At 36.1% G+C, this 12609-nt stretch overlaps 1 protein-coding gene across 2 annotated transcripts in view; it reads left to right on the top strand.

The window, feature by feature from the left end:
• Positions 1-12609, top strand: part of XRN2 (5'-3' exoribonuclease 2) — an 85794-nt gene that overhangs the window by 22059 nt on the left and 51126 nt on the right. The window contains exons 5-15 of one of the 2 annotated variants that reach the window (XM_019717479.3): positions 116-174; positions 251-340; positions 1493-1565; positions 1711-1761; positions 2248-2405; positions 3240-3314; positions 3401-3534; positions 3633-3690; positions 3771-3878; positions 8290-8334; positions 9771-9902. In XM_019717479.3, coding sequence (XP_019573038.3) covers positions 116-174; positions 251-340; positions 1493-1565; positions 1711-1761; positions 2248-2405; positions 3240-3314; positions 3401-3534; positions 3633-3690; positions 3771-3878; positions 8290-8334; positions 9771-9902 — 983 coding nt within the window. The remainder of the gene's footprint in view (positions 1-115; positions 175-250; positions 341-1492; positions 1566-1710; positions 1762-2247; positions 2406-3239; positions 3315-3400; positions 3535-3632; positions 3691-3770; positions 3879-8289; positions 8335-9770; positions 9903-12609) is intronic. The other variant, XM_074318004.2, reaches the window with a different exon arrangement.

The following is a 12609-nucleotide window of genomic DNA, read 5'->3' on the forward strand; positions in this document are numbered from 1 at the left end:
GACAACATTTCTTTCTTTTGTATTTGAACTTCTTGTTATTGTTTATCTGCCTTGATATTGAATAATTTACCTTCCTTTTTATGGGGAGAACAAAGCATTGCCTCTTTTTCTCTAGGTGGCTTTCTTCCTCCAGAAGAAATAAAAGAAAGATTTGATAGCAACTGTATTACACCAGTAAGTAGTCTCAAACATTGCTACCTATTGTTAACTCTTAAATGATATGTTAATTTATTTCCTTCTATCATTTTAGGGAACTGAGTTCATGGACAATCTTGCTAAATGCCTTCGCTATTACATAGCTGATCGTTTAAATAATGACCCCGGGTGGAAAAATTTGACAGTAAGTTTTGCATTTTGATACTTAAGGAAGAATAGGGTGATCATAGCTGTACTTTGGTATGACTGATGCTATTTGTCCGTTCACCCCCCTCCCCCCATAAAATGTTAGTTGACTGTCAGAAGAAAGAGAAGTTTCCAGGGTTATTGGAAATGGGATGCCTTGCGTAGTCCAGTTTTAGATAGCTGAATTTTCTCTCAGTGCCAATTTTGTCCTCTTACTGGGACTTATGATTTAAAAAATATATATGTATGTGTATATATACATATATACACATACGCTATACATGTATATATACACATATACACATACGTCATCTTTAAAAATATGTATGTATTATATATTTAATTTGTATTATATATGTAAATTAAGAAAAGAAAATATATATATATACATGAAAATTTCTTTTATTACCATATTTCCCCGAAAATAAGACCTAGCCGGTCCATAGGCTGTAATGCATCTTTTGGAGCAAAAATTAATATAAGACCCGGTCTTATGTTAATATAAGACCGGGTCTTACATAATATAATGTAATAATAATATAATAAATATAATATAAAATATAATATAATGCCGGGTCTTAATATTAATTTTTGCTCCAAAAGACGCATTAGAGCTGATGGTTCAGGTAGGTCTTATTTTCAGGGAAACACGGTAGAAATTTACAACAAGATTAAAGTTGTGGGTCTGCCTTTAAAAAAAATGGCTTTGTTCTCAAGTGTTTAAGTAAAATTTGAATGAGCTTTTATGTAATTTTAGGTTTACAAGCTTTTTTCCCTATTAATTAGATATGGCAATTTGTATTTAATGGGTGTCTTATCGGTTACTCCCAGGGTTTAATATGTATGGTTCAGTGCTACATCCTTTGATAGTTGTGAAAATAGTAGAAACTTGTGAACTGGTCAGGTTTTCTAATGGATAAGTTTGACCCAAACGTTTCATTTTTTCCTATTCTATGTGGTAAGTTAAGCAGTGAAACAGTGGGTATTTAATACACACACGCTCTCACACACATAGCTCATTAAGAAAAATTGCTAATAAATAACACTATCTGAATAGAATTATCTCAATTTACTTTTAAGATATTCAATTCTATTGATCTTTGTACGAGAAAATTGGGATGACCTGAAAGTGTTAAAAACTTTCTTATAGGTTATTTTATCTGATGCTAGTGCTCCTGGTGAAGGAGAACATAAAATCATGGATTACATTAGAAGACAAAGAGGTAAAACTCACTTGTAAATATTTGATTATATGTTCTACTGGAAAAAAAAAAGATAAGCCATTACATAGAAAATATTTGGTAAAATGTGATATTCCTGTGGTATAAAATATATTTATATAAATATATATGTTTTCCCCCTCTTTAGCTCAGCCTAACCATGACCCAAACACTCATCATTGCTTATGTGGAGCAGATGGTAAGTTTCTTTTTTGGGATTTAATTCTCTTGGATTAAACCATAGTAAGTCGGTGGGTTGGTGTGTAGTAATGGATTACCCATGGTTGCCTGGAAATTCTGAAATCCCTTGCTTATTTTATGTTTGAGAGGGAACTAGTATTGAGTTGTTGTTTAATCTATAATTATTAATTCACCTATCTTTAACTTTTTTTACATTAAAATCTTTTGATATTGCTACACATACCTATAAAATGGAAAATTTCCCAAGTGTTGACTCCTGAGTGGTAGTCTAAATTCTAGCCACATGAGGTTATTTGGAGGACATTTTGTTGGCTGACAACTGCTAGGAAGTGTTCGGCTCTTTGGCTTTGCCGTCTCTGTGTACTCCTTTGGATTTTTCTTTGTGCTGGTGTCTTGTGTTATGGTAATGTCCTGTGTCTTTGCTTATGGTAAGGATTATCTCAAAGTGCTCACTGTGCTGCATTTTGTCATTATTGATCGATAGCTGATCTCATCATGCTCGGCCTTGCTACACATGAACCCAACTTTACCATTATTAGAGAAGAATTCAAACCAAACAAACCCAAGCCATGTGGTCTTTGTAATCAGTTTGGACATGAGGTCAAGGATTGTGAAGGTTTGCCGAGAGAAAAGAAGGGAAAGGTAAGAACTTTGAGATGGTAGTTGCCTTATTTTAAAATTTTAATTTTTTTAAATTGTGATAAAATATATATAACACAAAATATACAGTGTTAGCCATTTTTAAGTGTACAGTTCAATGGCAAGTATATTCAGGTCACCTCATTTTTTAAATGGATAAAGAACACACTGTGGTTGGATTTTTACCTACTCTGTTACCCCTCACAGAGATGTATTTTTAAAACCTCTTTAAAGTAAACATACATTTAAAAGAACACTCATTCTTTCTATTCTCCACTTTTTCTAACATATCTACATATAGCTTAGATATTATAGGTAATAATGCCCATTGAACATGATTTGATTGTAGAAGTCATTTGTTTCAAATGGTTATTCTTAAAAAACAGGTAGGAAATATATGTTCACAGAGAAGGATCTAGAGGCATTTGCATCAAAATATTAATACTGGTTGGGTATGGGTCAGGAGTTGGCAAACTACAGCCCTTCATATTTGGCCTATGAGCTAAGACTGATTTTTTTACATATTTAAAGGGTTGTAAAAACAAAATGAAACATAAAACATTATGCAGCAGAGACCATATGCGACCCCCACAGGCTAAACTTTGCTGTCTACGCCTTTGTTAAAACAAAACAAAACAAAAAAATGCTGATCCCCTTTGTAGGTGATTGGGATTATGGGTAATTTTTATTTTTAAAATGGTTTGATGAGTTCTTTTCTTATTTAATAATTGTAATTTAAAATGAATCTTACTTTAGAATAAGCCATATTTTTTTGGTTGGAAAAAAATGTACAGGATTTAGAGTAGACTTGTTTAACCTTTACTCCCCTTCTTGCAGCATGATGAACTTGCAGATAGTTTTCCTTGCTCAGAGGGAGAGTTTATCTTCCTTCGTCTTAATGTTCTTCGTGAGGTACGTAGCAATAATCATTGGAATTGGCACTCTAAAACAGGGTGTCTTTTGATAGCTTTAATAGTAGTATTCCTTTTTGGTTGTAGTATTTGGAAAGAGAACTCACCATGGCCAGCCTACCATTCACATTTGATGTTGAAAGGAGCATTGATGACTGGGTCTTCATGTGCTTCTTTGTGGGAAATGACTTCCTTCCTCACCTGCCATCGTTAGAGATTAGGTATGTGTGTTCCTGTAGTTTTTCAAGTTATGTGTTAGCCTCTTTGCCTTTATAGCCCATGCTGGTCCTAATGCATGATGTTTGTTTCCTGGTGGCAGGGAAGGTGCAATTGACCGTTTGGTTAACATATACAAAAATGTGGTACACAAAACTGGGGTAAGTTCACTCTTGAATAATTTCAAAACAGAGATATTTGCTTTTATAAGATCATTTTACATGTATTTTATCACTTACAGGGTTACCTTACAGAAAGTGGTTATGTCAATCTGCAAAGAGTACAGATGATCATGTTAGCAGTTGGTGAAGTTGAGGATAGCATTTTTAAAAAGAGAAAGGATGATGAGGTAAAGTGTTTCTATTGCAGTAGCTAAATTGCTCCTATCTCTAATAGGCTATGATGATCCTGTGATTGTACTTTTAACCTCTTTGAGAGCGTTGTAATATCGTTACAGAATATAAAATACCAATGTAATCATGAGTAGTCAGTGCTTTCATTATTTTATAAAGGTTATGATACTTGCTATGCGGAACTATGTATTGCACACTGTGTGAGTTGCATTATAATTTTTTCACTCTTCATAATTTTGGTTAAGATATAAACCCAAATGCCTGTCTACTCAATAGGATGTGAAATGAGGGTTCCATGCTACACAAATGCCATGTTTGTACTAAATCTTTATGCTCTGGAAGATAGGTTAAGAGATAGGAACTCTGTACTTTAGTAATAAAACGTAGGGGGTGTGGGTTGGATTGCATCAGCCAAGGCAGATGGTTGCAGCTCTGAGTAAGAAATGTAAACATAAAAGAAGGAAATAAAAAAGTGCCTGGAAATGTATTACATATGATAGGCTGAGGTCTTAGGTGAGAATTCCAAGTTTTTGGCTTGGGCAATTGGGAGTTTTCTGCTGCCATTCACTGAGGGTTAGGGTGGCGACAAGGTAGAAATCGAGTTTCATTTTGGAGATACTGAGTTTGAGGGACACTTTAAGTACTCAGGACACCTGAGAGGAGAAAAAATCCATGAAGCAATTTGATCGAAGTGTGTAAAGCTTAGGGCAGAAGTTTTTTTTTGTTTGTTTGTTTTTTAATTAAAGTTTATTGAAGTGACAATTGTTAGTAAAGTTACATAGGTTTCAGGTGTACGATTCTGTGGGGCAAAAGTTTTTTGAAAGGAGATTTTAGAACTATTATCTGGGAGGTACTTAAAGTCATGAATGTGAACTTGAAATCCCTAGGAACTTGTATGGAGTGAAAGGGCCTCCAGCAGAAATCTTGAGAAGTGTGGACACTTGAGAAAGAGGAGCCAGTACTAGAGAGAGAGAATGAGCCATTGGTACTGCCTGAGATGTCAGGGTGAGATGGACAGGCCCCTCGTCCTCTGCCAGGGTTCACAGAGTGGGTTGGAGGGTGATTGTGGGGGAATGGCAAGGGAGATAAGCAATGGGTAAAATGAGCGAATAGTAGTAGTTTCTTACTGAAGGAAATCCTTTTGAAAACTGACTATAAAAAGTCATATGCTTGTTTTGAGCAAATAGCCACAAAATAACATTGCTGTATTGCTTCATGACCTCCTTACAGATTAATACATATCATCGTATCTGACAAGATTTCATATTTTCTTCAATTTTAAATACTGTAGCTAGTGATCTCTTATTTAAGTAAAAGAGTGAGTGAACTGTAAGCATTCTTTCCAAAGACTTTGGTACTTGGTAATCTTATGTGATGGCAAGAATTTTTCATATGTAAAATTCAAATAACAACTTTCTCTGGGATATCAAATATCTACTAGAACAACCATTTTTAAGTAAGTCTTCAACAATTACAGTGGCTCCACTTGACCTGCTGCCATTTATGCTTAAGAAAAAACTGTATATGCTGTATACTACTTGGTATAAGAACCTCATGTTAGAACAGTCTTTTTATGTGGCTTTAGCAGACTCTTAATACTTGGTGATATTTGGTATTAGGTTAGGATGTATGGGATTTCATAGATAGCAGAGTGCTTCAGATTTAGGCAATATGGTTTCTAGCTGGCCTAGCAGAGAGGGCGTTTTAAAACTTTGTATATTTTTTGGTGCCCTTGACATCATATGACGTCTGTCAGCATGGTTGGGCATCCAGGGTGGGGTGGGGGATTTATGAACCCTCAGAAATTCAGTATAAAAGTATATGGGGGTATATATTTTCCTGGGAAGTGTGTCCACTTTTGACAGATTTTTAAAGGAGTTGATAGCACAAAAAGATTAAAGATCAGTAAGGTCCACCCAGATGGGCCTGTCCTTGTGTGACTACTACCCGTAGAATAGGTATTTAACTGACCAGCAGAATAGATAGTAGAAAAGGAATAGATCAATATTTGTTATTAAAATTGAACAGTTAGGTTAGAAATGGGATGCTTTTTATTTTATGATGTTTGCCTATCTTGTAAATGTTGTTCATTTATTCAAGAGTATTTATTAAGTGTTATGTGCCAGATAGTATTCTGAGTGTTACTGATAACAGCAACAACAACAACAAAAAAAACAGACAAAAATTCCTGATCTCAAAGAGCTGACATTCTTCTGGGGAGATGAATGACAAACACAAAAACTAAGTAAGCTCTGTAGTGTGTTAGTGATAAGTGCCATGAAGAAAATTAAAGCAGGTGAGGAAATATCTGGGCAGGTGGAGAGGGGGAGTTTGCAATTCCAGAAAAGGTGACTAGAGAGGGCTGCACTAACAGATGACTTTAAATGAAGACCTGAAGGATGTGAGGAAATAAACCATGCAGATTATTTGCAGGGAGAGCATTTCAGATAGAGGGAATAGCCAGTGGAAAGGCTCTGGGGTAGGAGCATACCCAGGATCTTCACAGAACAGTGAGCAGTGTGGTAGGAGCAGAGGAAGTAAACGGGAGGTAGTAGGAGAAGAGGTCAGAAAGATGATGGAGGGCCAGATCTGATAGGACCCTGTAAGTCACTATGAGGACTTTAACTTTCATTCGGGAGGGTTTTGAGTATAAAAGTGACAAAATCTGACACATACTGTCAAAGGATCACTGATGCTGCCATGTTGAGACTAACTGTCTGGAGGCAGAGATGGAAGCAGCGGGCGCAATCCAAGGGAGCCAATATGGTCACAGTGGAGATAACAAGAGGTAGTTGGATTCTGAATGATTTGAAGATAGAACCAATGGGGTTGACTGATAGATTAAATGCAAGGCGTGGGAGAAGGAAAGTGATCAAGAATGTCTCCAAGGCTTTTTATCTCAGCAGTTGAAAAAATGGTGTGAGCAACTGTGATGAGGAAGCCTGGGAGGTGTGAAGCTAGTGTGGGGATTCCGTTTGGAAGATACTGAGTTTGAGATACCCAGGTGGAGATGCTGAGTGGAGGGAGATCCCAGTTGAATGGTCATAAACATATAGATGGTATTTAAAGCCATGAGACTAGATTACTGCCATCAGAGAAGAGAAATGAAGAGGTCCAAGTAGTGGGCTCAGAAGACCAACGTCAAGAGGTTGGGGAGTTGAGAAGTGAGGGCAGACAGCAAGAGTGAAAGGAGAACCAGGTGAGTATAGTGTCCTAGAAGCCAAGTGAAGAGGATGATTCAAGAAGGAAAGAGTCATAGATAAGGACTGAAAACTGAGTAATGGATTTCAGTCTATAAGTCATTGGTGACCTAGATAAGAGAAGTTACCTCCATTAAAGATGGAGGTAAAAGCTTGATTAAAGAAATTGGTGGTTTTCATATCTTAGGTGGTTTTAAGGTAGTCAGTCACCATGCATCCCACGTTCAGTCCCTCTCCCACAGAAAGCACAAATTTCAATTTGTTAAGATGTTATATTGTAGTTGGCAGTACAGGGAAGGGATAGAAGTGCAGCTAGCAGGCTGATGGTCAGTACAGTACCAGGTGGCCCCTGATTTAGGCCATAGCAGCAGCCACGGATGCCTTAACTGTCGTTTCAGTGCCTTGATAGTCACAGAAACTTGAGCATGGGAGGAGTGTCTTCCAGGTGAAGGAGGCCTTTGAAGAATAGCCCAAATAGGTAGTGGGGAGCAAGATCACCCCCAAATCTTGTGCAGTTTAAACCATGGCCACATTTTGAAAATGAGTGGAGGGGAAGAATCAATGCAGACTGGATGGACTCTTTCCTGTGAGTTAAAACGGCCCAGAATAAGCAGCGCAGATATCTGAATTTCCTTCCTTTCATAAGATTGACTTTTTTGGAACCTGGAGGTGAGGGTAGTATTTACATAGAGCCCACTTCTCTCTTTACCCACTGTGTTATACATGTTACAGAGTTAGGAACTGTCAAACCCTTTTTAGGTAACAGAGGCTTGTTATTAAATTGTCCTGTTGATTTTTAAAGATTGAAATCTTGATTATTAACTGTGTTCAGCTACAACTGAAGAATTGTTTGTTTTCTTACTTGTTTGTATCTTCTCCATAATGGCAGCCTGTTTGCTCCAGGATAAAACCAATGGTCTTTGTCATGACTCTTTCATTCTTTCCTGAAATGATGTCAAAAACTATCTGAAAAAAATTAAGAGGAACAATTAAATTGTATCTAAACTGAGTATAGAATGTTCTAGCCATCTAAAGTTCTGATAGCAGCTTTAAATGTATATAGTCCCTTGCCTAGTTTAATTATGTACCTAGGTTTCTGGGGTCTTCCTTTAAAACTTTAATTGTCTTCCGAATCATTCCTGGTAATGTTTAACTCTTACATTTTTGTGTAATTATTTGACAGAATATGTGGATTTTATACTTTTAGGACAGTTTTAGAAGACGACAGAAAGAAAAAAGAAAGAGAATGAAGGTGAGTTTTAATTAATGTCATAAGATTGGCAATAGCAAAAGTTTACAATTTTGGAGGAAGATGTTCATTATAATAGGTTTTTATTCCTTATTTAGTAGGAGTTGTTTAGGGACATAATGTTTATCAGCTGCCTTCTTACCAGGAGAAAGAATGCTGGGTGGGTTTTCAACAAGTCCTTTCTCAGGTCTGGAGTCTGAAGGGATATACTTGATGGACAGGAGGGGGCAGGGGGCACTTAGCTATTTGAATTTTTTGCACTAATCAGGCATTGTTTTTGTAATCAAAAGAGTTAACCCTTTGTATTCTCTTGAAAATGACTACATTCTGTCTACATCTTTGTCAAGTTAGTCTTCCCCAGAACATGACACTTGAAACTTGTTTCTCTGCTCGGAAATCACCAGAGATTCCTTAGTTCTCTCAGAACCCATTTCTGTCTTAGTCTGGCATGCAGAGCGCTCTATGCTCTGGTTGAATTCTAGCTGCCCAGCTTTTCCACTGGTGTCTTCTAAATATACGATGTCCCCCCAGACTCAGAGCACTGCTTTCATTTGGTACCTCCAAATGGATTTTTGACTTCACTACTCCCTCACATCTTATCTTTTCCGCAAGGCCTCCTTGTTGCTTCTGCTTATAGTCCAGGTTGAGCAGTCCTCTCTTTTAACTCTGGTGCTTCTTGCTGTGATATTTGTTTTCATACTTAATTGCATGCTTTATGGTCACTTAACTTTTTTAGTTCTTGTTTTTCTTGTCTTCCTTACTAGATTTTAAACTCATGGAGTTTAGGGACTGCCTTTTATTATTATATTTTATTGGAATTGAGCAATTCAGGAACCTAAAAGGGAGAAAGTAGAGTTGTTTATTATTGCAGGTAGGTTCAAAAACACTTAGATTGGGAGGGGCATATTTGTTTTCTACCTTATATATAATTATTTTCTTTCAGTCATTATCTGTTTTAAAAAGTATTTGTTTTACCAGTCAGCCATGATTGTCCTGTTATAGCTATAATCATAGCTCTGATTAATTAGAAAGAGTTAAATTCTAGCAAGGGGAAAGGTAAATAAACGTCATATTCCTAAGTGTAAATCAAGATGTTAACTTACTTTTTTACCGTAATAGTTATATTTATTTGCTTAAAACTGTCTTGCATGTGTTCTGAAATTGTAAGTAAACAAAATAGCCTAATGAAACTTGAATAGAATTTCTGTGTATATCAGAACAGTGAATTATATGCAAGTTATTAAATATTACAGGCCATTGTTTACAGGGCAAGTTACCATCAAATCAAAGTGTCGAAAACCCTGTAATGTTAATGGCTATCTGTTTCATCTTTTAAGTACTTATAGTGGGGACTCTATTTCATTGCCCTCTCTTCTTCCTATCGTCTAACTGTGTTGTGATTTAATTTTAATTTCTACATTCATTTCTATTTATGTTAGAGAGATCAACCAGCTTTCACTCCTGGTGGAATATTAACCCCTCATGCCTTGGGTTCAAGAAATTCACCAGGTTCTCAAGTAGCCAGTAATCCGAGACAAGCAGCCTATGAAATGAGGATGCAGAATAACTCTGTAAGTGACTTACTTTTATGTAGCATTGAAGAGTGGTGACGACCAGATGCCCCTTGCAATTGTGTGTGAATTTTATCTCTTAGCCTGGAGTTGTTTTGTTTTACAGGTTTTTTCAATTTATTTTGCCTTGAGATATTTTTAATTCTGTTAAATACATTTTGATAAATATGAAAATATCTAAATGATGTAAAAGAAATGAAAAGACGTGTAAATATAGGTAGCTAAGTGGCTACAGTGATTCTATAATGCAAATGGGCCACAGTGTTTCCCTCTTCCCCCAAAGATACTGGATGGCGATGGTGGTAGAAACATGATAGGGACATCCAAATGTCTCATAACTGGGGCAAGAGAGGAGGGTGGGTTTTGCTGCCTATTTCCCCTTTCCTTCCAGGGATCAGTCATGATCATTTTGCAGAGTAGTATTCCTCAGTCTATCATATATAGGTACTTTTTACTGCCTACACTCTCACCTGCCAACTCAGCTTCCTGTAATAGTGGCAACAGACCATGAGCTCAGAGCATATGGCAGAGCATGGAAACAGTTTGTCAGCTAAAATTCACAGATAGCAGATAAGCAAAGTTATTGCTTATTTAGGGCCAGTAGGCATGAGAGAGAATGTGTTGTAGAGGGAGGCAAGATATCATGTAAGGCTTGGTATCTTATGCAAACTATTACTATGATATAGCCAAAGTAATTGCATAAGTTTGGATATTTACATTTCATTCTAATAGTTATCCTATTGATGTCAAATCCCTATTACAAGGTAATCGTATATGCAGAATTGTTGCCATATCACGAGATTGATTGGATTTATATTCCCATAAATCCACACCTAGAAGTTTAAGACCGTAGATTTGGAATTTGAAAACTGAGATTTTGCACCTCATGAGAGAAGCAGCCTGGGTTTCTGTTGTGTGTTTTGTAATGTTTAATTTTTTTCTCTCGCCTTAGTCCTTACACCATTAATGGAATGGGATGTGGAGGGTCAGTGAAGGGGATTATAGTGAGACACTTAAGTAGAATAGAAAAAACTCATATCCGTCATTGAATATTATAATGACTGTAGTCCCCTCAGAGTGGAGCTGAGAGTGACTGGTATTTTCAAACACAGCATTGATAATAGAATACTTTTTTTTTTTTAATCTTTTTTTTTTTTTTTTTTAAGGAGGGCGCAGCTCACAGTGGCTCATGTGGGGATCGAACCGGCAACCTTGGTGTTATTAGGACCATGCTGTAACCAACTGAGCTAACCAGCCACCACGATAATAGAATACTTTTGATCTTAGGGAGGCAGATAGGTTTAAACTTTGCTAGCTACGATGCTTTGAGAAGGATTCCAATGTTATATTCAGGCTCCACAGGACTAGACCCACTGTTGATTAATAAGGTCTGCCACGGGAGTAGGAGTCGTGAGATTGATGATTAGTTGCTTACTTTATCCTGTCTTAATTCCTCTTGACATAATTATTTCTATTGGAGGCTTTGCATAGAGGGATTTTCTTCTAGAATATTCCCAATTTAAGGAAATCATGAAGCCAAATTACCAGTTAATTTAAAGGGAGCCTTTAAGGTTATGTTTTATTTTTTCTAAATGTTTGGGTATGTTATTCTCTAGTGGTTGACAAGTGTCTACTGATGGTCAGCATTGTTAATGTTTTGTTAGCTTTTGTTTCCTCATACATGTGTGTTTTTAAATGTTACATTCTGAAATACTGTTTCATTACATCTGCAGCCATTCTCAATTTAGTAAAATTTGATCGCAAAAAACAGCTTTTTATGAAGAAATTTGAATTGGTATGAATCTTTTATGTTCAGGAAAGAATACTTTTGTTGGTAGAGAGAGAGCAGAAAGGATAAGTGGAGATTTAGTATTAAAGAGCATACACCTTTTTTTTTCCCTTGGAGGTATATTATTTTTGTTATCTAAAGATAGAGTGTATATCTTCTTTGTCATTTTGGGAAAGTTTGCTTTTTACAACTTCTCTGTACTTAGGTATATCATTCTCATAATTTGATCCAAATGGATTAAGGATGGGTTTAAAAAATAAAATAATAGTGATGACCTACTGAATGATTAGTCACCATGTACCAGGCAGGTCGTATGCTATTGATCTTTCGCACATATTTTTTTATTTAATCCTTGTAATATCCTATAAGGACATAGAATATTATCATCCTATTTGAAGTCCAGGCTGACAGAGGTTAAATAAATTGCCCAGGGCCATACAGCCAGTAAGATTGGACTTGGTATTTTAAATTCAGATCTGTATAACTTAAAACACCCACCTCATTTTCCAAGTACAACAGTGCCTTCCTGGGTTTATTTTTATTGTTTTGTTTTTTGACAGTATTGGCCATGTAGTATCATGAATAAAATTTATATTATACATTTTACAAAGGAAAGTGTCATAAGCTCAATGAAATATAATTTTGCTGTGTGGTAACTTTTCTTGGACTATGGTGTGGTTTTAGTTACAGTAGCATTAAGAGCCCCCTCAGCTCTCAATTTAAAAATAATTCAATTTACTCAAAATATCTCATATAATATGAATGACAAGAAGAAAACCTTTACCATGGAAACCTTTTCTGCCACTTGTGTATTTGGTCATTTAACATAAAACTAAAGTTGTAGAAGTTTGTAATTTTTTACTTATATGTTAAAATACTTCAGGGTGCTATTACGTTCATTGAATTAGGTACAAAGGG

This window comes from Rhinolophus sinicus, chromosome 13, assembly GCF_057876585.1.
Source record: "Rhinolophus sinicus isolate RSI-liver-muscle chromosome 13, RSI-T2T, whole genome shotgun sequence".
In the NCBI taxonomy this organism is placed as follows: domain Eukaryota; kingdom Metazoa; phylum Chordata; class Mammalia; order Chiroptera; family Rhinolophidae; genus Rhinolophus; species Rhinolophus sinicus.